Source organism: Zeus faber (assembly GCF_960531495.2).
Source record: "Zeus faber genome assembly, chromosome: 8".
In the NCBI taxonomy this organism is placed as follows: Eukaryota; Metazoa; Chordata; class Actinopteri; order Zeiformes; family Zeidae; genus Zeus; species Zeus faber.
In genome coordinates this window covers 28,129,525-28,152,793 of record NC_137195.1, presented here as the reverse complement: position 1 = coordinate 28,152,793, position 23,269 = coordinate 28,129,525, and the positions used below count along the sequence as shown (strand labels likewise).

Sequence of the window (23,269 nt, the reverse complement as noted above, 5' to 3'; positions counted from 1 at the left end):
AAAACAGGGGCTTTCAAGACAGATGGGAGGGATGGAGTATCTGTTCACGCTGTTGTGGCCATAATTAAAAAATACAACATAAGACGACACTATGAAACGAAACACGGGGATGGGTACAAGGAGGTGGACACACAGAAGCAGAAGCTTAGAGTTAAAGAGGTGTCACAGCAGGCGATGTTCAAAAAAGCAAGATCTCAAAGTGAGGCTGCCGTTAAAGCTACATTTTTTGTGGCAGAAGAAATAGCTAAATCGGCCCGGCCATTTACTGAGGGAGAGTTTGTGAAGCGACGCATGAGTAAAGTGTGCGAAGTTGTGTGTCCTGACAAAAAGCAAGCATTTTTAAATGTAAGCCTTAGAAGAAACACTGTTGCTGACCGGACATGTGAGCTTGCTACTAATATACAAAATCAGCTGATGGAAAAAGAAAAATACTTCATTGCATATTCCCTTGCTGTGGATGAGAGCGGCGACACAACACATACTGCCCAGCTGTCAATCTTCATCCGTGGAGTGGACTCTGACTTATGCGTTACAGAGAAACTTTTGGGAATTCAATCAATGCACGGCACAACCGCGGGAAAATACCTTATTTGAAGAAGTATCTAATTGTGTAAATTAAATGAAGCTGCCTTGGGACAAACTGGTAGGACTGACAACAGATGGAGCACCTGCAATGTGCAGTAGAAAGAGTGGATTAGTGGGCAGATTGCGGGATAAGATGCAGGAGGAAAATTGCGCAGGTGAGCTGACAGTTTACCACTGCATTATACACCAGGTAACATTGTGTCACACAGGAGTGGTCTCAGTGACGGACAATTTCATTCCATCCTGAGAATTGCCACAGCCCATTGCCTGACTCCAGACATTGATGAACTTGCAACTAAGAAAAGATGCCAAGCATCTGGCAAAATGTACTTAAATGTTTTTCCATTTTCCTCCTGTAATCACAAGGAATACTGTTAATAGTTATGCCTGAAATATTTGCACACTTTCAAGACTATCAAAAATAAAATGCGTTATTATTATTACTACCAAAAATATTTTCACGAGAAATGACTCAGTGGTCTTATATTTGGAATTTGATCTCATTACATTGTTAAATCTATAAGCTTGATTTGTTCTGAGTTCTCTAAGGTGCCTTTGGAGAAGTTAAGTTAAGTTAATTTGTAATAATACATCTGAAAAAACATGTTCTTATTTTCAATAAATATCAACTCTGTTTGACCCGCAACTTGGACCCAGTTTTTTTTTTTTGGCCCCTCTTTGATTGAGTTTGACACTTCTGCTCTAAAGCATAAAGAAACCTTACCTTCACATCATGTTTTTTTGTTTGTGTTTTTGCAAAACCCTGATATAAGTAACATTCAAAATAAAATAGCTTTCTACGGAATCCCACAGGGGTAAGGGAAATAAGTAAAATAAGTTACTTTTTTGGCCTACTGTATGTCCAAGTTTGTTGCAATCAAAGTTTTCGGTAACAGATGACTTAAGTGTTCTAGCCTCTCAGTTAAAACATTTTATTAACGTTTTTTCATCATTCCCCTCTGGGCTTCCATGTCCTTCACAACACTATTTGTTAATAACAATAAAGTAAGATGAATTGTATGGAATCTAAAAAATATCATTCAAGTGCAGCAACCATCACTATCTGGACTTTGGGGTTTTGAGTGGACCTTTTCATCTGTTTCATAACAATATACCTAATATTTTTACCATATTATTTCCCACGGATGCGTCTTCCATTACGATGTGACTCAGAATATTGATACACTCAAAAGGGATGCACTGAGTGTTATTTTGGTAATGCTTTCATTCGTTCTTATAAAGACCAATTACAATATAATTAGCCATTTAAAGATACATATTTTGTGACAGAAAGTTGTGACACATTCAAATATTTTCCACACTTTCACACTAAATTAGCTCTGTATGGAGGGTTTGACACAATACCACTGACGTGTCTTGGTAACAATGTATTATTTACAAGTACAACCCTTAACGGTATTGATTCACGGCGGCGGAAATTTTTTGATGAGCGAAGCCTCCGTTTCTGTCAAAACGAATCATTTTCATTTTTTCGATGCTTTGAAACGCCAAAGCCAGTCACCGCACATCACTGATCGTCACATGCTGCGGAGATCTCCCTGACTGATTGTCAGGTGGAGTCACGTGGGACCCCCCGAGTTCAGAGAAAAGGCTTTGCGTCCTGACAACGCGACAAACAAAGCTAATATATGCAGGGCAGGCGCTGTAACTCTCCTCCGCCCATAAAATCGCCGGCACTTTCTCCACACCCTTTTTATGAGTTTTTCCGAGCACCTACAAGGCTGTTGTACGCCGCAGTGTTCAGCCGTCCTAACATATTGCACTGGCTGCAGGAAGAGACACAGAGCCATCAATTCACACCTTGATGTGTAGCGCTGCCTCATGGTGATTGACAGCCAGGGGACCTTAAAGTCAGTCAGACTCAGCATTCTGTCCTGGCAATCCTTAGCCTCATCAAAACCCATCAGAATTGTAAAACCTTGTCAAGCTTGCACCTATAAGTTCAATGTAAAGGGCAAATCTGAATAAAATTTTATTTTAAAAGATGATATACACACTAATATTTTCTACATTGTAGAATACTAGTGAAGACATGCAAACTATGAAATAACACATATGGAATGAAGCTGGTTAAGAGAATGCCAAGACTCTGCAAAGCTGTCATCGAGGCTCAAGGCAAAGGGGGATTGGAGGAATATAAAATCTAAACACTTTTTTGGTTACTACATAATTTCATATTATGTTATTTCATTGTTTTGGTGTCTTCACTATTATTCTGCAATAGAAGAAAATAGCAAAAATAAAGAAAATCCCTTGAATGAGTAGGTGTATCCGAACATTTTACTGGTACTGTGTGTATATGTATGATGCAACTTCCTACATCACCAAAAACTACATTATATTCAAATATCATTTTATTTATTTACAGTTATCAGTGAACTAATCCTGTGTGTGTGTGTGTGTGTGTGTGTGTGTGTGTGTGTGTGTGTGTGTGTGTGTGTGTGTGTGTGTGTGTGTGTGTGTGTGTGTGTGATTTTTTATTTTTATTTTTTTTAACCTGTGCTGTCAGCATGCTGGGCATACAACACAGAGTATTTGTATGCCATTGCATCCAGGACAGAGTTAGTCTGCAAGTGGAGTTCTCAACTTGCAATGCAACTCTTTATTAATTCATTAATCATCAAGAGCTGCTGCAATAACTCTGTCCTCTGGTAGAAAGAGCACAGTTTTTTGTTACATAGAACCACCATCAGTCCCACTCTTTGAAGAACTATCTTACCATGATATGGTCTATAAACAACGAATCGCTACTCCAAGAGGGGAGAATCTCCACTGGTTAAACAAATAAACATGGAACCAAACAACAATTGGAATACATGGAAAAACATAAACATCAGAAGACAGCATGTATCGAAAAACAGAGTTAATTAAGTCTATTCAGCAATTCAGCACATGGCCTCTTACTGTGGCCTCTTCCTGGCGCCCGTGGCCTTTTCCGTGCTACCGCAGGCCCGGAGCCAGGTCCCAAGCCGACTGTCCGACACACCGTCCAGCGGGGCCCCCACGCCCACCCGCACCCCAAGGGCGAGGCCCGCCCCACCACAGCCGACCAGACGCCCCATCCAGCCACTAGCCCCGAGCGCCCATCCACACAGCCGAGTGTGCTCACCTGGATGTCAGCCCCCACCCCCCGTTGATGCTAGCAGGCCGCCAGATATGTGGGCCCTCCACCACCCCCGGCACCCGCGACACACTGCAGAGAAGCCACGCAGCGGGAGCAAAGGCCGACAGCCACCCTCCACACCCCAACCCACACCAACAGCAAGCCGCCACCCAGGGGCCCGGAAGGACTTTTTCAGCAATTTGTGCTACAGTAGATCTTCTGTGGGATCAGATCAGACAGGCTACTTTTCACTCCACACGTGCATCAATGAGCCTTGGCCGCCCATGACCCTGTTGCCGGTTCACCGGTTGTCCTTCCTTGGCCAAGTTTTGGTGGGTACAAACCACTGCATACTGGGAACACCCCACAAGACCTGTTGTTTTGGAGATGCTCTGATCCAGTCGTTTAGCCATCACAATTTGGCCCTTGTCAAATCACTCAGATCCTTACGCTTGCTCATTTTTTCCTGCTTCCAACACATCAACTTCAAGAACTGACTGTTCACTTGCTGCCTCATTTATCCCACCCCTTGACCGGTCCCACTGGAACAAGATGATCAATGTTATTCACTTCACCCGTCACTGGTTTTAATGTTGGGGCTGATCGGTGTATATCGAACAGTGGGGCTCAACCTTTTTACATCCCCATCTGAATAAATTGTCACTCAGTACGTTTGTGGAGGCTACGCTAATGTGCTGTGCGTAGCATCTGACATGCATGGAAGCCAAGGCCAGTGCCCAGGTACTGTACGTGAATAGAGTATATGCCGTCAACTGTGGTGCCATCTCCTTCTGCTAAATAATACAAATAGATCTAATAAAAATGTACATCTAGAAAATCAATACCACACCAATGTACAGTATATATCATTCAGTTTTCTGTGTTTTTTTATAGGGCCTGCAAAACCTGCTGCACACTTATTGCTTCTCATGTAAAGTAGCATTTCATGTGACAGCCTCCATGTTTATTGTTTCAATTTTTTGTGTGCTGTGGTCTCTCCTCTGGCACATGCTTTTAAGTAAAAAGTAAAAAAATCATTGCATTCGCCCGAATGTGTAACTCAACTCCTCCCTGGAATCTAGTGCAATAAACATGTTTAAATGACATGCTTAAGCACCTATTACAAGGATGTTCTGATTTGTTCAGTTTCCCCAAAGATCTGGGTTCCAATCGGGCTAATAATGTTATAAGTCAAGAATCTAAGTAGAAAACAGATGGGTTAATATGCAATAAAACTAGGAATAATGCTGCATTCACATGGACATGGTAGACGGTTGGTCCAGTTATATTGCCGCTCTAGATAATGACTTTTATAATTACATATGAAAAATTTATAATAAAAGAAGGGCTTCAACTGCCAGTGTAAACCAGGTGATCAGCAATTGATCACTCTCAGTTAACAGATCATTGATTACTCCTGGAAACACACCTTTATAGATGCGCTTTCTCTCAAAGCTGCATAACAATATCCATAAATATATCCATAATGACAAATAACCCATTGTCAAACCTGCTTGGAGATGAATATGATGCTTCATAGCCGGTTTCTGTAAAGTTACCCAACTATGAATGAAAATACGTTTTAGAGTGAATTCAACATTCATTTAAATTGCATTAAAATATGAATAGTAAGCTGCATTTTTATAGCTACAAGCATGACTTTAATTATTATATATAATAACGACACAAAATAATTTAGAATAAAATGTGAATTTAAAATATGAAAAAATACAATAAACCTAACAATTGACAATAAACCCAAAGAATAAACCTAAAAAAAACATTTTTTTTGGCAATAAACAGTAAACCTAATGATAAACAATCAATAGAAAAAAAATACTTTATACTTTATCATTAACGAGGAGATATTTTGCCATGTACAATAGACCTAAAAAATAACTGTGGTGGTTTGTGTGTTTGTGTGTCCCCGGAGGAGGACGCGCGTGTCGGCAAAGCAGCCAGAGGGACACGAACCAGCATGGACAGCTGGAGATACCCGGATATCCCAGAACTATTTATATATATATGGGCCTGCGAGCCCGCAGTTTCTTTTTCGACCAACGAGCCACCTTTTGTTCGAGAGACCTGTGAATAAACACGGCAACTGGCGCTGTTTCGCCTCCGCCTGCCTCCTCTTCCTCATTCCCTGGCCCTGAGCCAGAACGATCGTTCACAATAACAATACAATAAACCTGCGAACCAACCAATTACACGAACCAACCAGAAAATTAAACCGAAAAATAAACTAAATGTAAAGAAGATAGAAAAAAAATCTATTGCTCGTGTCTCATGTCACTTTGTGGTTCTTTCTATGCGGTGTAAAGCAACTTCAAAATTGTAATAGTCATAAGGCACCAATTGATTGGATTTACTAGTTGTTGAGTTGAATTGAATATTTCCACTTTAAATGAGTTGTTCCACTGTGGTTGTCAAAGGGCAAGTGTGCTACTCCAGGCATAAGGGGACTCAAGACAAGTAGACCACTCTTCATTGTAATTACCTTTTCAAATTAATTCAATGGAATCATTGTTGGAATCCTCAAATACTGAGGAGCTGAAGAAAATGCGTCATGTATTTTAGGTAAATGTGAAATGATAGAATGACATTAGAAACAAATGCACTGTATGCCTCATTGAGAACTTTTATCCAAAACAACTATTCGTCTTTTAGACGTCTTAATCGATGAAATTTGGGGGGGAGCATAGACTTGGATGAGGCCAAACACATAAAAGCCATCGCATGTGTGCCAAGAAGTAATCTCCGAAAAGCAATATTGCATATCTACTGTACGAGAGACCAAATAGGCTGCCAGATTAGGTTTGCGAAGATAAAATGGCATTGAATTTTGTGAGGAATCCATTTTTCCAATTGGACTTAGTCATCGTTTGTCACTTCATATGCCCCGAGGCAGAAAGGGGAAAAAGACAGTAGACCACATTGCTGCACCAAAACGCACTCACTTAATGTTGTTGTCTTTATTTATTTAGTTTAAGTCTGGGAAGTCCAATATCTGCAAGTACGTTATTAGTTTTACACACATTTACATCAAATAGAGCTAGGGGAAGTAAATAGAAGTGTTTTTATGTAGGCATTGTAGTCATTTTACTGCTGAGCAAAATCTTACCTTTAACATTAACATTTTGAAGGGGGATAAGCTCATGAAACAAGGTTTACAAAAACACACAATTTACATTATTGTCCATTAGAGAATACGGTAATGCGTCACCTTCCAAAGCAACCTATCTTCTGGCTCTCAAATGGTCAATATTCAAACATATAGTATACAGTATAGGCCTTTTTCTTGTTGGCTTAGCTTGTTTTTAAAGAATAGCTTCACCATTTTTCAACCCAGGCCTTATTAAAATGTTGTTTCCCATCATTTTGTAGCTGTTAATATCACAACACTACTACTGAAAAAATTACCACTTTGCTGCATCTTCTCACCGTGCTTAAATCCAGTCCAATTTGTTTAAGCCTAAAAAAAGTTAAATATTATTTTTTGAATAACAGAAACATCACATTTTATTTTAAAAATGCTTTTTGTAATGGCCCCAGTAAATCTAAATTGTAACATTGGCTACAGTAGGTTGCCTGTAGGAAGTGATATAACTTCCTGTTTCTAGTCTTGTTAGGGGGGATGTAGCCAAAAATGGTGATTTTCGGAAGTGCAAAAGTGTAAATAAAGCCCTGATAAACCTGATAAAATGGTTTAGAAGCTTTTTTTTCCCCCGGTATAACTAAACTACAGCTTAACTTTTCTGGCATAACTTAAATGTATGCCCCATTGGGCTGTATTAAGCACAGTGAGAAGCTGCAGCCGAGTGCAACAGGAAAGTGTTCAGCGAGGTTATAATTGATGGGAACAAACATTTTAATAAGGTTTGAGTTGGAATATGGCCAACCAATCATTTAAACCTAAAATGTACAGAATTGTATTGGAGATGATCTGAGTTATATTGTGTGCTTAGAATGCCCGCCTAATGCACTGGAGTAAAGTTCTTTCAAAGAGTTTTTCTATTTTAGGATGCTCTGCCCCTTAGTGGCTATGCTGCTATTGATATAAATCACTGAAATTCATCACTTGCACCCGCTTCATCCAATCAGATTGGAGCAGCATATCCTATAAAAACCAAGGAAGTCAACTAGACTCTTCTCAGCGTCTTGAAAATTGTGTCGCGGTGCACTGTTGCAGGCCGGGGGCTCTGTAACCTCATTACCAGTCCTGGGATGTCCTTTGTTTGCCTGGCCCCTGAAAGGCGTAGGCTTGAACAGCATGAACTGTCACAGGCTGTGATCTCAACCATTGTGGGCTCTTGCACATGGTCTACTTCTTGTCTCTACGCCTCCAAATGTAACGATTTTGAACGGTGGTGCATCAACAGTGAGGTCGACCCCTTGTGCTGCAGTGTTGTTCCTATATTGGAATTCCTGCAGTCTCTAATGGACGAGCATCACATGCGGGCCACCATTAGAGTGTACGCGGCAGCGACTTTGGCCTGTCATGAGGGTTTCGCTAAAGGTCCGGTGGTTAGTCTTAATATGGCTGCGACAACGCAGAGCTGGACATGCACGGTTGCTCCTCAGTGTGAACTGTAACTGGTTTTAGATGCGTCCTGTATGGCGCCCTTAGAACCTATGTCTTAGATCCTGTTGAAGATGCTGTCTTCTATGACAGCACTGCTTATCGCCCTGACCTCTGCAAAGCGCGTCGGGGTTCTGTGCCCTATCCGTGCAACCTGCCTGCTTCGCCATTAATGGTGATCTCAGCAGTGCAGTGTTACATCCTAACCTAACATTTACACCTTGTGTGACGGGCTCATACAGATCGAGGGTGGTTACCCTCAATGCCCTTTTTTCTTCTAATTCCTTCATATGTTTGTAAAATTAGAAATTCATCATGTGCATTTCAAGGAAAAGCACAAGTTGTGTCTGAGTTGTAGCTGCCATGTAGCTGCCTGGAAGCTTTCCCTGACACAAACCATCCCTTTTCCCTTTGGAATTCTTTCAGGTAATAAAATGTTTAACTGGAAGGAAACCCTTATATCAGAGGACCACACTTTCATCAAAATGATGAGAAATCAGATGCTTAACTTGGTCTTTAATTTATCATTTATCATTTATTTGCAGTTTCAGTGATGGAAAGAAGAAAACAAGATAAACAGTTTCTAACCCAGTCCTATATTGGATTCTGTCTCCGCCCTGTTGTTCTGATCAGTTTAAACAGCAAACATAACAAAATAAACCTCATGACACACAACACACACACACACACCACACACACACACACACACACACACACACACACACACACACACACACACACACACACACACACACACACACACACACACACACACATCATTTTCTCCACCGTTATTCATCCTTTCGCCCCTCGTCTCTCTCAGATCAAGGGCCCATAAATAGGGCCATGCAGAGTCGTGGGGGGGGTTGGGTCTCGGGGACTGGGTTGGGTCTCTTCCTGGTTTCAGGGAAAGCTTCCCTTCATTCATTTGTAGATTTCCTTTACAGAGTACCATGCTGTAACCGAGACCATGTTATTATAGAGATTGAGCAATTTCTTTTATGTTTGATTTGTTTTATCGATTTTTCAACACTAGAGACAGCACTGTTTCAGCCAAACTGGCCAAATGTGACACCTTAACGTTCTTATCATAATCCTGTTTCCACAAACTCTCAGATTTACTCTTGTCTTGGAGGCTTTACTGCTGTTCGCTATAACGCTCCTCACGTACTCGCGCTCGGTACCGTGACTAAAGCTTGTGTTGGGGTAAGAATTTTCAGATGACACATCAGAATGCAACAACATCTGAAATCTACCTTGCGCACCTGAAAGTTTCGCAAGGTTGATTTTTTACCCAGATTGCCTCGAACACAAGTGACGCTAGATTCATTGGCTCCACATCAAGTCAATGGAGGACCTCTGTGATGGAGCGTCAGCGATCCGCCCCCTTGTGGCCAACGTATACTGTTCTGAATCTGTTGAGAAATTTCAAACTATGCTTGAATGATGATGATGATGATCTACTGGACATGCATTCTAGTCTATTCTAGTCATCTAACACTCCAGTGACCCTGCCAAACTGAGGGTTGCCGACGATAGTTAGAAGATGTGTTATTGACAGATATGTTTTCTGTTTTCTTTCTCTGTGTCTTTTCCCCACATCCAGGCTCTCCGGAGCGAATATTCCAGCGCCGATCATCAGCAACAAAAACTGGTTACGGCTGCATTTTGTGACAGAAAGCAACCACCGTCACAAAGGCTTCAGGGCTCAGTATCAAGGTAAGGCATAACTCATGACATGATGCAAATCATAATAGAAGAGCCCCCTAATTGAGCAAGGAAAAGCAAAAAAAACCTTGCTAATTACCAAACATGATTTGTTTTTGATCTTCACAAACTGCATATCAAACAGTTCCATTAATCTGTTCTCTCGGAAAAACGCAAAGGCTCCAACAAGAGTGATCCTACTTTAAACCCTTGACAACAAAAGGCCCTTGTTAAGTATTTGACTAAATAAATATTATATTCCATTTCCCCGCTTTTCAAAGCCTTCTGTTTAACGTACAATGAACTATCGGGATGTCGTATTTATCGATCTATCTTGCAGAGCATTCCTTAATAAGGCATTAAAAAGTTGCGACCTCACGATAAAAAAGGCTTTTTACACTTTCGGTGAATCCTCCATTGTGGTAGTAATAATAATAATGGCTTTCTGTAGCGCCTTTCAAGGGCTGCAAGGATGCTAAACATGTATGGAGGGAGACAAAAAGTTGTTTTACGTATGTTAAGTTGTTATAAAGTCAAGTCAAGTCATACTTTCTTTATAAAGCACATTTCATACCAGGGCAAACACAATATGCTTTACAAAGATAAGACAAACTTAAAACAACAAATTAAATAATAATTGCTTAAAAAGCGTTCACATCCACTGCTGGGGAAACGTTTTGAGTTTTATATTTGGCGATGGCTGCATTATTGAGAGCTGTAGACATTTTGGTAATGTGTCGACAAGATCAACATTAGCAGGCCGATATTATTCGAACCACCTCAGTGCAATCAAGTTGGCTCCAAATGCAGTGGAGAGACAAGGAATTATGTCTTAAGACACTATAACCCTCATTTTGTTAGACATATCATCCATTGCTTTTGGCTATTCTGTTGACGACTCAAAGTTATGACAGGCTCTTGCATCACCTGACCCCCCCAGACACACACACACCCCCAACTCCCGCTGTGTTCAATGTGCTGCTCCTCTACATTATGCGGAAGTGTAGTCTCCGTGCAGCTTTTTGATTCTGTGTGGTACCTCCCTTGACCCCACTTTTATTAAAAATCTGTTCGGACAAATCAGTTTCCAACCACAGCTCATCACGTCTCAGGTCCGCGAGCAAAACGTATATTTAGAGGAAAGCATATTTAGTTTCTGCATAACTGTCACAGCAGGCCAGAGTCACATGGCAGGTTAACACCCTCCTCCTTTTCCTTCTTGTCTGATAAGACGCACATCAATATCCATAACATTTTATTTTCATTTTTTATGTCCCATCACAGGAGTGAGAATTATTCTGAGAAAAGGGAACACTTGTACTGTATCTTCTCCATTCTAATACTGTAACTTCTTTTATCTAATGAACTCTTTTTATTGCCTTCAACCAGTGAAAAGCTCTGGAGAGCTTAAATCCAGAGGGGTAAAATTATTACCGGGAAAGGACAACACTAACAAACTCTCTTTGAGTAAGTCTTTTATTTTTCTTATGCAAATGTTTTCACATTGTTTTGATTTTTTTCTTTCTATCTCTTTTTTGTTGTTGTTTGATTGTTGATTTAGAGATTGTGTTCTGTGTCTTTATTTCTTTTGGTCTTTTTTGTTGTTTTGCGACATCATTTGCTAAAGGCCGCTACAAATTACAGTACTAGATTTTGCAGAAGTGCAGTCTTTTTTAATTTTTTTACAAAAGTCACATGATTTCACTTGTGATCACATGTTGTCACTTTCACATGTGCTTTTTTTATGTGTTATCACATCCAATTTGTTCCAAAAATACATATTCTCAGTTGCATTTCACATGTGGCGGCATGTGGGTAAATGTGAAATATCACAAGTCACGCCATGTGATCATTATGTGGTTTCACATGTGACCTTTAGTGTAAGGGACCTTGAATTGGAAAAAACGTAGTCTACGGACAGCAGCCAAAGCTCTCAGGTCTGTATGGGAAGTCATGTACACTACAGCCTACTTCAGCAGGCCTTGCAGGTGTATCAATGGCTTGGATGAAGGATGTATATCCATCAGATTAAATACAAAAAGGAAAGTACACACACTATAATTGTGGTGTGGGGGTGGTGTGGTTTAAGCAGCCACAGATGTCTTGCATCGAGGTATAGGGCCCAGGATCAGGGTGGTCAGGTACGCGTGTTGTTCATTGGAGTTATCAAGGAGCAACAGGTAAAAACCCCATCCCCACACATACAGGAGAGAAGCCCTTGTCATGACATGATGTCCATCTGCTCCAGGCTTGTTCCACCTTGCCCACTCCCACTCCCAGAATAAAACTGTGGCAGTCAGATCTGCCACAATGGCACCCAAACAGGGTGGGGAAGGGACACATTGTGGCGGTATGGCCTGCCACAAGCCATCCATTTGACATTTTGAGGGCCCTCCGACACAGAGACACAGGCAGGTTTGAAAAGTACCAGTTTTATTCTTGAGAGTGGGCAAGGTGGAACAAGAGGGAGCAGATGGACAACATGTCATGGCAAGCTCTCCTCTCCTGTGTGTGTGGGGAGACGGGGGTTTTACCTGTTACTCATTGATTACTCAAATGAGTAACAGGCATACAGCCACCATGATCCTGGGCCCAATTACCTAGACCCAAGACAGTTGTGGCTGCTTAAACCACACCACAATAATCTCTATCAGGGTGCTGGTACTGGTACATGAGGAAGAATAATGCTCACGAATTAGCTCCATATAGTTGTTTTTAAATAGCAACATTGCGACAGTGAGAGTATCTGACCAGAGGAAAACTGTCAAGACATTGGTTTGAAAATAGCTATTTAGAGCTTCATTAAGCATGCAGTGCTCTTCCTCATTTGAAGTAGTAATTTCTGTCACATCCGCTGAAAAAGACTGAAATGCACGTGAAGTAAACCAGACAACGGTTCATTTTCCATACGACCCTCATGGTGTTTGCTGCTGTATTTGCGACCCATCTCCCCTCAATCACTGTATGAACATCTAGATCAGACCATGTTACTGGATGTTATGTGGCGCACGCTCCAGAGGAAAGCAAATCGGACAAAATTCCCAAGAGATACCACAAAACCTTTACAACATATAAACGGGCCTGTGTCCTGTATGTGATGCACACACAGTAATAGCCAAAGCAGATGAGCGTTTACCACATCCAGAGTAAATTCTATCAGCTCAGTCGTCCCAGAACCTTCCCGCTGCATAGGCGGCACATTTGCTTTTCCCAAGCACACAATATAGCAGAGGATTGTAATTTATTTTCCAACATTAAAATGCAGCGTGAGTTGATGGAAACAACCTGCCCTGTGTGTGTTTGTCATGTAAATTCCCCCATTATAAAACAAACCAAAAAAACAACAACCTTCTAACCTACTACAATTAACTTCTAAACTTCTGGGGCTCTAAGCTAGAACTTCTAATTCGAAGAGCTTTGTAAATTAACTTGAGAGAAAAGTCTCAAGGTCTTTTTTTTTGCATGTTTTAATGTTTTAATTATTACATATTCAAGGCTCTATTGTGTATCTGTGATGTTGATGCAAAGTTGCAGTATTGCAGTTTTCCACAGATTTTCACATCCTATTCTAAAATTTTCAATTCCTGTAAAAATGTCGCAAGGCGGAGACAGAGGCTTTTTTTATGCCTGCCCTGCCTACCCTGCCAACTTTTAGACTTTCAGATACTATAGGTTTCACTCTATCCAGGAGGCTTTATCTCGGCTACTTAAACCATTAGTATGTATTGAGAGTCCCGCTGACTGATTATTGTGGCTCCTTTAATGTAGTTTAAGGTTATTTAATCCTCTTACTTCCCTTTCGGGGCCCAGATATATTCCTTCTAGTTCGTCTAGAGGGAAAGGATTCACATTTACTCTGATAACACCTGAAAAGCTTATGTGTACCCGCCACGATAAAATAACTGGCAACTGAAAATACTCTTGGGCTTTTGAGGCACTAACTACTTTGCACTTTGGTCACCACCAGATTCCCGGAATTCCATATTTTTGTTAGTGCAGCATTCATCCAAACAACACAAAAAGGAAATATTTCTCTGAAACTCTGGAAGCCAAGGTGCTTCTTCTTCTTCTTCTTCTTCTTTTGATGGAAACTTTCTGACGTCTCTCTCTCTCTCTCTCTCTCTCTCTCTCTCTCTCACGCTTGCTCTCTCCCAGTGAACGAAGGAGGAATCAAGCAGGTGTCTAATTACTGCCCGGACCCCGGAGAGCCCGAGAATGGGAAACGGATCGGCGCCAACTTTAGGTGAGTCAATTTTGTGGCCGGCAAAAATGCAAAATGGCTCAGATTGAGGCACCGGTCCGTGGAGAAAGATGATCACACATCCATCCAGCTGCAATGACGTTTGGTAGTAAACTGCAGAATAACCCTGGATTCCATTGCTCCAGACATATCTTTGGGGGTAGCGGCAGTGGGGCAATATGAAACCAATTTCCTGGTACATTTGTCAGAGGGGTGAGCTGCAGACTTATCCTGATCCATATTGCCTTTGTTATTCCATCCACATATGCAAAATATGTAGACATTATTGATATGACCTTTCCTCTTGTATTAGCCAATAGCATTTAACATTTCATCCAGTTTTGGTTGCCATACTCTGCCACGCATTGGCTAGAACAAATATTGTGTAGTTGAGATTTTCTGCGGTTGATGCTTGACATTTATTATGAATTAACTTTTTCTGTGAATATTGGATCACCGATAATCCACACCTGCTAGCACAGTTGGAGAGAGGGAGACAGAAGGTGAGGGAGAGAGGGAGCGAGAGAGAGAATCTCCATACTATAAGAGCAGAACTGCTGCGTTTGAATATCCACCACGGACACATTTCTGCACAAATATTATTTATTAGCCTGATTGCAGTTATTTGAGCATATTACAATCGTTTTGTATCATTCTGGTCCATTTGTTTTGCCATTTGTTTGCACCGTTAGAAAACTAGTGATGCATGACTTGCAAACAACTCTTTTAAATGACTTGGGAGTTGGAAGTCACTCCGGCAAAGAGGGTTGTTGTTTCGTTTGTTTGAGCAGTACATTATTTCTATGATTCACACTTTGAATTTCTCTTATAAGATTGTTGTGTGGGGATGATCTGGTTTGAGCAGCCACACCTGACCTGGATCGAGGTGATTGGGATCAGGTGTGGCTGCTCAAACCAGACCATCCCTACACCACAAAGAAATTATAATTTTCAGGGGATTAGGCTCGAGTTTGGGGTTCCATGGGTTGCATTGTTCCGCCTAATTAAATTATTTCCTGTATTCCATTCGTAATTCAGCAACAAACCACTCTGACCGCAACTTTAACCAACTGAATCGAACATATGAAGGGCCGAAAAACATCTTACAAATCTTTTCATCGAGTCATGGGCCGAGTCTCTAAAAAGAGCTGAACCTTTCATCCCTTAATCAAACTGTAGTGGAGTTCTCTTGGGATCTCGGACTAAAACTCCATTTCAAAACAAAACCTGAAAATAGTAGGTGCTGACACTCTAGAAACCCCGTCTCGGAGCAAAAATAAAATATAAGAAGTATGCAGAGCAATGGGTTCCCCAGCAGTCCTTAAGACACTGTGCAGTTTGTTCTTTTGAAGTCTGGAGGTCTCTCAAGCTGTGTCCCACTGGACTCCACTTGTTCTGTTTTCTGCTACAGTGCACAGTTGGTGCTGCATCTGAGCATGTTACATATTATCTTATTTCGGCTCATGTGCAGAAGGCACTGGTTTCCACTGGAATTAAAGGGCCCACATATCATTTGATTCAAGCCTTCCCAAATGCTTCGTTAGTTGTGTTGTTTTAAGGGTCTCAATAGGGCTGAAAATGTGAAAATCATTCTAACATGTAATTTATACAGTGGTCCTATTTGGGGGAGAAAACATGGCAAAAAAAAAACCAACCAGGGGAATCAGGTTTGGCTGGAAGTCTGAGCGAGATTCTGAATTTTCATATTTACATAGACTAACCACTAACTTAAGTCCTACAAGGTCAGGCCATGCAAAAAATGTGCAACACCCACCAAAAAGAGAGATTCTCTCTTGCAGCAATTAAACAACGCATACATTTGATTATTAGACGTTATGGAATGACCTGAAATGGAAAAGAATATATGACCTTTTTAAAGGAAAAACATCAGAGCTAATGATGTGGATGCCCCAGTAAGTTCTGGTGGTCTATATCAGTGATTCTCAACCTGAGGTTTGGGTATCCAGGGCTAACTTCAAGAGGTTCCAAGGGGTCTGCAGCAAAATGATTAATATTTAAACTTCACCGTTATCACATTTGCAAGACCTTGGCACCATTAGAGAATGCATAATAATGGCTATTTTACTGACAATTTCACTTTTATTTCCCTAACTAGAATATCGACAGGTGTGGAATTTTGGACTAAATAATATCTAACAATAAAAACCTTCTCAGTTTGGAGACAAAATCTTATCAAATGGGATCCGTGGCTTAACACATGTAAATTGAGGGTCCTTGTTATCAAAAAGGTTGAGGATCACTGCTCTACATAGTCTGTTTCTCTAACCAGAGACATTCATATTGACAGAGAAATCCACGTTCCTCATGTCCCACATATCACATGCCCCAGTATGCATTGCACAATAAGTTATGATGCATTTCAATTGCTGAGGATTTACAATTGGAACGACACACTTGCTCATAAAATAACACCACTCTGAAGTGTTTACGTGTTTCACCTCTGCTGAACCAGTTCATGGAGTGTGAGGGTCGCTGGAAACTTTTGTTTATGTTATTATTAACGCCTGACTTTGGTCTGTTTTGTTTGAAAATTTTGAACAAAAGTGTGAGCAAGATTGGTAAATACAACTCTTCAAATGAATTAATTTGACAAGTTACGAGCGATTGATAATGTGTCAGGTCGGTTACACATGCCATGTCAGAAATTATACTCCAGTTTCAATTAATTTACTGTATATATCGCCCTATCACCTTAATGCATTATATTCTTCTATTTAACTCCTTGTTTTAATCTTTTGTCTATTTGATAATTTTTGCTCAAATAAATGCTATTTCCGCTGTTTGGTGATGTTAAGTCGGATGAATCAGATTACCAAGCAGCAAACTGCTTTCATGAGTAGTATTTAGGATTTAAAAGCTGAGGTGATTTTCCTGGCATCTCCATGTCGGAAGCTCCTTATTTGCTTAGTTCCTTCCCTTTGTCCTTTCTTTTATCCATATTTCTGGTATAACACAAAATGTATTAATTCATGATGGAGTGCATCAATGTGATCCAATACAAACGTGTTAAAAGATGCAGCGGTGTGAATCATTAATACATGCCGAGTGCACCTCTGAGCTTGTTGGAGTTGGAATTGATTGCTTTTTAATTTAATTTATTTTTTCATAATGTTTGTTATCTCGGCAGCATCAGCGCGACCGCTCAGTTCACCTGCGATGAGGATCACGTACTGCAGGGCTCCAAAACGATTACCTGCCAGCGCGTGGCCGAGGTCTTCGCCGCTTGGAGCGACCACAGGCCCGTCTGCAAGGGTGAGCACGGCTGCTCGGCAGCTAATAAAGCGTGTTTGATTAAGGCAGCTCCTCTGGATATATAGGCTTCGTGCAGATAGGATAGTTCAGTACCGTTAATTATGTATGAACGCCTTGGTTGCAGCTCTCAACATTTTCCATTTAAAACAGACAAAAATGAAAAAAAAAGAAAAAGGCTTTGTTTTGGTAAAGCCTAGAGCACATTTTAAACTTGATTAATTTGAACACCAATAGTAAACCGTCTATTAGCGCAGACATAATATTACGCTATTGTCTTGCCGTAATATGGCGCAGAAGTTGTTTTGTTTACCTGTAGAGTGCCCTGAATTTATATTGCGAAATTACGTGTGTAGCCCTTCCTCTCCGGATTTGAATTTTTGATTTTTATTTATTTATTTTTGTTCTAGCTGTTGAATGAACTATGCCCTTTTTAGAAGATAAAGAAACAAGATTGAAAATAAATGAACTCCAACCATGAACTGAAAACAATCAAAACAATTTTAGTCCATGATAACAGGGGTAGGTGTATGATGGGTGTATCACAGGTTAACGGAGGAGAATCTCATTGGCTGGCTTGGCAGCTAGGATGTCACATGTTATACACAATGACAGCACAGTACTCAATTACATTCTTTGAATAAAAATATATTTTTACATTAGACACATTGTCAACAAATATAGTATTTTAGGCCATGCACATAGATACAGTATGTCGATTGAGATGGACATACTGATGTATGTAAAGCATCACTCAGGCAATCTGGTAGGAAGGAATATTTCAAAGTATCTGAAAATCAACATTGATTTATGTCTTGAAATTCACGTTTGTTTATGGCTGACCCGCTGCAGTGAAAACATGCGGCTCCAATCTCCTGGGTCCTTCGGGGACCTTCACGTCCCCCAACTTCCCCATCCAGTACGAGAGCAACTCCCAGTGTGTGTGGATCATCACGGCCAGCGATCCAAATAAGGTAACAAACGCAACACACAAACAAAAAAAAAACTCTTTTCCAAAAGGTTTTTAACCTCCGGGATACTTATTTGAGTATTGACGTTTCATAATGAGCACCATATGATCCTGTAATCCAACGGGGGCACGATCGAACATGGTGTCCCGCAGCAAATCCGAGGGGGGGTCTACCTGCGTAATCTAGACCGCATCGCTGAGGGGCTTCGGTCTCGCGTCGCGGCGGTTTAGTTCTGCTTTACAGCATTTTACTGCCGCCGTGATGACTAGGCACACATGAAAGCCCCGGGCTCTCTTGGGATACTTCTGCCGTCTACCTCATGTCCAGCCGTTTGCATTTCATTGCTTTTGATGTGTGCTGCAATTACGATGGAGTTTGAGTCAGTTCATCCGGCGCGAAGGCCAATTAGGTGTGTGTCATTATCGCCCGTGACCACCTAAAGGGAATATACGGTAAAAACATTGAGAGTTAAACGGTCTCTGTCTGCAGCACATATTATGATACACAAAGTTGTTTTTTTATGTCCTGATAAATTCGTCCAGTTATGAAGGAAATCCCAGGATGACTTTAGTCGCCGATGGTTAAATGTACCAGTTGTGTTATTATAGACTAGCATAGACTAGCAGCAACTCATTCGTTAGACATAGACGTGAATGTGCTGGTTTCTTTTTTTTGCTTTTTCTCTGGTCTCTAAAGGACTGAACTTTCATCCTTTAACATTTTTAATACTGTCCTCTACGGAGGCCGCATTATTTATCCAGGAATTGCCTTCCTGGTTACCGATTAATGGATGCACGGCCACAGACTTCTCTACAAGTGTACATGCTTAATATTATACTATACATTTTTAAACCCAAAATGGCAGATAATTCTCTTGTCATTGGCGTATAAAGTAGCGTGTAATCTGTTGTGAATTCCGATCTGCTACCGATCTGACGGCTAACATCGGCAGTCGGTTGTTGGCAAGCGGTCTCCACCGCTCGTCCGGGGGAAATTGGAACTAAGGGATGCAATGATCAAATGTGATCAGCTATTCCACAAAGCAAAGAGGTTGGTGCCGCTTCCCTAATGATTATCGCTGCTCTCCTGCAATAACATCTGGCCATCGATTGGTATTCCAACCGGTGAGGGTTATTTACTACGGTGTCAAGTTATTGTCAGGCTGCTAATTAACAACGAATAACCTGACCCCCCCCCCCCCATCATTTAAAACTCACGAGGACCGGTGAATGCTGGAGCCGAGCACCCGCAGTACCCCGCTGCATGACAGGCAAACAATCCATTCTTTTGAAATGGTTTCCCCCCGTCCATTAGTGTGACGATATCCATCACTGTGTTTGAATTTGAATTAGGATGATGTGCACGTTTACATTCTGAGCAAAGTTTTGTGTGTGGCTGTGGCGAGAATGTGCGATGCTGCAGATGGGCCCGTCTTCCCCATCTTGTGTTTTTTTCTTTCTTTTTTATCTTTTTCTTTTTTTTATGCTGGCATCAACACACTGTATGTGTTACGAATGCATTGTTTCCCCTTGAAACATAAATATGGAGTGTTTGCCTGACTCCCGATCCCTCTACTGTGTTTTACCAACACAACAGAGCTGCCGTTGCCAATTATTGCCAAGTTTTACTGGTGGTGATAATGTTCCTTTAAAAACAGCATAGACCGTATTTCACAAATTAAAATGAGTAGCCTTTCATTAGCCCATCTCATCCTATTTTCCTTGCAATAAGCCAAATTTCAACTCGTTAGACTGCTTTCAACCGTGCAGAATGTAAAGCAATGTTCAGCAAAAAACAGAACTGAATTGGAAACGTTACATACATTTTTCTTTGCATTTTAAAATGTTGTAATTTTATAAAATTAAATACAAATGTTATTAAATCGCGCGCGCGCACACACACACACACACACACACACACACACACACACACACACACACACACACATATATATATATATATATTATATATATCCCAGTTAAGATTTAGGTGTAGTTTATATCTATATCAATATCTATCGTTGTGTGTGTGTGTGTGTGTATGTTTATATATATTTGCAAAGAACTGAAATTCTGTGCTTCAACCATTGCAACCATTGATGCGCAAATGGCTTTTTGACATAAATGTTCACATTTCACAGCATGAAGGTCTGTACTGTATGCAATTGGATTTTTTGTAATAACTGGTGATTCACTGTATATGTTATGATTTGTGACCATTTGTGCTCTTGGTGATGATTAGGACAGATAGAGCTGGGACAGAAAGATACATACGGGCAGCACATGAACAGGCAATTATTTTTGGCCAACAGCGATTCTAAAATTCCATCTGACCGCTATTGCTTATCAATATTGTATTTGCGCTCTAATGCGACTGCGAAGTCACGACACAGCCGGTTTGTTCGTTTCTCTCTGACAATTGTTTGTAGCACCCTTTGGATGCGGGGGTTTACCGGACCGAAATACACTATGCCCTTCTCTCTCTGTGGCCAAAATATAGACAATGTTTTGGGGGATTCGCGCCATGCGTTTGCCTCCCCGTTCAGATTTAGGTGTAGTTTCTGCATTATTCATAGAGGAAATGTGTCTGAGTGCATCTAAATGCAGCTGGCTGAATTTAGGGGATTGAGGGGAGGTGACAGCACCGGATTGGTATTTTTATCTATCGCTATCTGATCGAAGGTATTGTTTGCCGGGTTGCCAATTTTGAAATATGTGTAAGGTGCTACATATTCCGCAGTATCTACCCTCGGAGCTACACTAAGCTACCGCTGAGCGTACACCTTCCCAGGGAAGCTTACGGAAATGAGTCACTGTCGTGTGTTTTTTAAATTTCATACCTAAATATTATTTCATTGAAATAAGACATTTCAAGAGACGTTTTAGACGTGCCCAGCGAACAAGTGTGTTTCGCTCGTGTAATGAAATAGGATTACGGCCAAGCGGGCGATGCTCATTGCCTGTCAGAAAACATTTCTATGTGTTAGATTGTAGATTGTATATCGGAAACAGTGCTCTTAATGGATAAACGAAAAAAAACATATTCGGTGCATAATTTGATGAACTCTATGCTGATTCATTGCTGCCCTACATGTCAGAAGGCATAAGGGGCCAAGTAAGTAAGTATGCTGATTCAATGAGAATGTCCTCGGGTCTTGTGAGTGCTTCAAAATGAGAATGAATGGAAACAATCAGTGCTTTCAAATAAAAATGTTGATTGTAAAATGTCAACTTGGTTTAAACCTGCAACAGGTCATTCAGATCAACTTCGAGGAGTTTGATCTGGAGATCGGGTACGACTCGCTGACCATCGGGGACGGAGGGGAAGTAGGCAACTCGAAAACGATAATACAAGTGTAAGTGTTTGATATACTTTCTTTTACGGCTATCATGGATATATGTGGAGTTAATTGTGATTATACAAAAACAATCCCAAAATAATCTTTATCAAAATGTATATAATGGCATTTTCACCTATTTATTTGCACTGAACCAGTTGCTTAGATAAGTAAGTATCTTTACATTAAATGCTATATTAAAGCATGGAAAAGAATGAAATATATATTTTTTATATTAATTAATAATAGTTTTGCTGCAGACCCTGCAATTCCTAGGTGGAGCCCATGGGGGCTGAGGACGTCAGTTTGGAAACCCCAGTTTGATGCGATTACGATGGCGTAATGTCACAGAAGTACATCTTAATATTTTGTTTTGAAAGGAAAGGGATTTACTTTCAACTTTTTATCCAGGTTTCAAAATAATCCATCTCTGACCGTTTTTAATCAAACTCGGTTTAATACTTTCTTTGTTAAGGTAACGGCACACCATCGGGGAGTGGGGGGGTGCCTTCAAAGGGCGGATTTTAACACAGCTGCGATTTTGTTTGGGCCTTTGCCGCAGGTTGACGGGGAGTTTTGTCCCCGACCTGATCGTCAGCATGTCCCATCAGATGTGGCTTCATCTGCAGTCCGACGAGAGCGTGGGCTCCATCGGCTTCAAGATCAACTATAAAGGTGAGGCGAGGGTTTAGCGCCGATAGCATCTCCGCCCATCTGCATTGCCCGTCGGTGTCGCCTTGTGGAGCGAGTGAGCCGCTGTTTCTTTCTCTTTATCCCTCGCTCTCTCTCTGTCTCGCTGCACCAAAGCCACAGCAGGACAAGTCAGCCGCACTTTTTTAGATTAAAAAAAGAGACTCGTACTCCATCAAAAAGGCACGGACAAAGCATTTTGGGTTGTACTTTAATTAAATTTTCCCTCGATAATTCCCTTCCCTTTTAATCCATTTCCATCAAATTCTCCTTCCTTCCCTCCCCACCTGCAGAAATCGACAAAGAAAGCTGCGGTGACCCCGGCACGCCGCTGTACGGCTACCAGGATGGCAGCGGCTTTCTGAACGGCGACGTGCTGCGCTTCGAATGCCAGTTTGGATTTGAGCTAATCGGGGAGCGGACGATAACGTGCCAGAACAACAATCAGTGGTCGGCTAATATCCCCATCTGCATATGTGAGTGGTAGCCGCAGCCACCTTTCTATGCAAGCAAATGAGGTCATGAGCAAAAACAAGGTTTCGCTTTAGCTTGTTGATGGGTTGATGGACACCATCAAATTTCCTATTTGTGGAACTCTTTTACTCGGGCTTTAATTATAAATCACCTTTTGCTGAGGATTTGTGATTGTTCATGATACATTTTTTTAGCAATATTATTAAACAAAACTACAGAAAAACTTGTGAAATATAAAATCAGCAATATCAAGGTTTATTGTAGCCATTTCCATGGTTTCAGTGAATAT

At 41.0% G+C, this 23,269-nt stretch overlaps 1 protein-coding gene across 1 annotated transcript in view; it reads left to right on the top strand.

Annotated features, from left to right (window-relative positions):
• The window catches only part of LOC307234379 (CUB and sushi domain-containing protein 3-like), a gene marked incomplete at both ends in the record, with an annotated part of 277,445 nt that overhangs the window by 87,601 nt on the left and 166,575 nt on the right, over positions 1–23,269 (top strand). The window contains 8 exons of the mRNA XM_080006075.1: positions 9,898–10,010; positions 11,388–11,465; positions 14,154–14,241; positions 17,387–17,511; positions 18,361–18,482; positions 21,731–21,834; positions 22,379–22,491; positions 22,800–22,982. Of these exons, the coding sequence (XP_079862201.1) occupies positions 9,898–10,010; positions 11,388–11,465; positions 14,154–14,241; positions 17,387–17,511; positions 18,361–18,482; positions 21,731–21,834; positions 22,379–22,491; positions 22,800–22,982 (926 nt within the window). The remainder of the gene's footprint in view (positions 1–9,897; positions 10,011–11,387; positions 11,466–14,153; positions 14,242–17,386; positions 17,512–18,360; positions 18,483–21,730; positions 21,835–22,378; positions 22,492–22,799; positions 22,983–23,269) is intronic.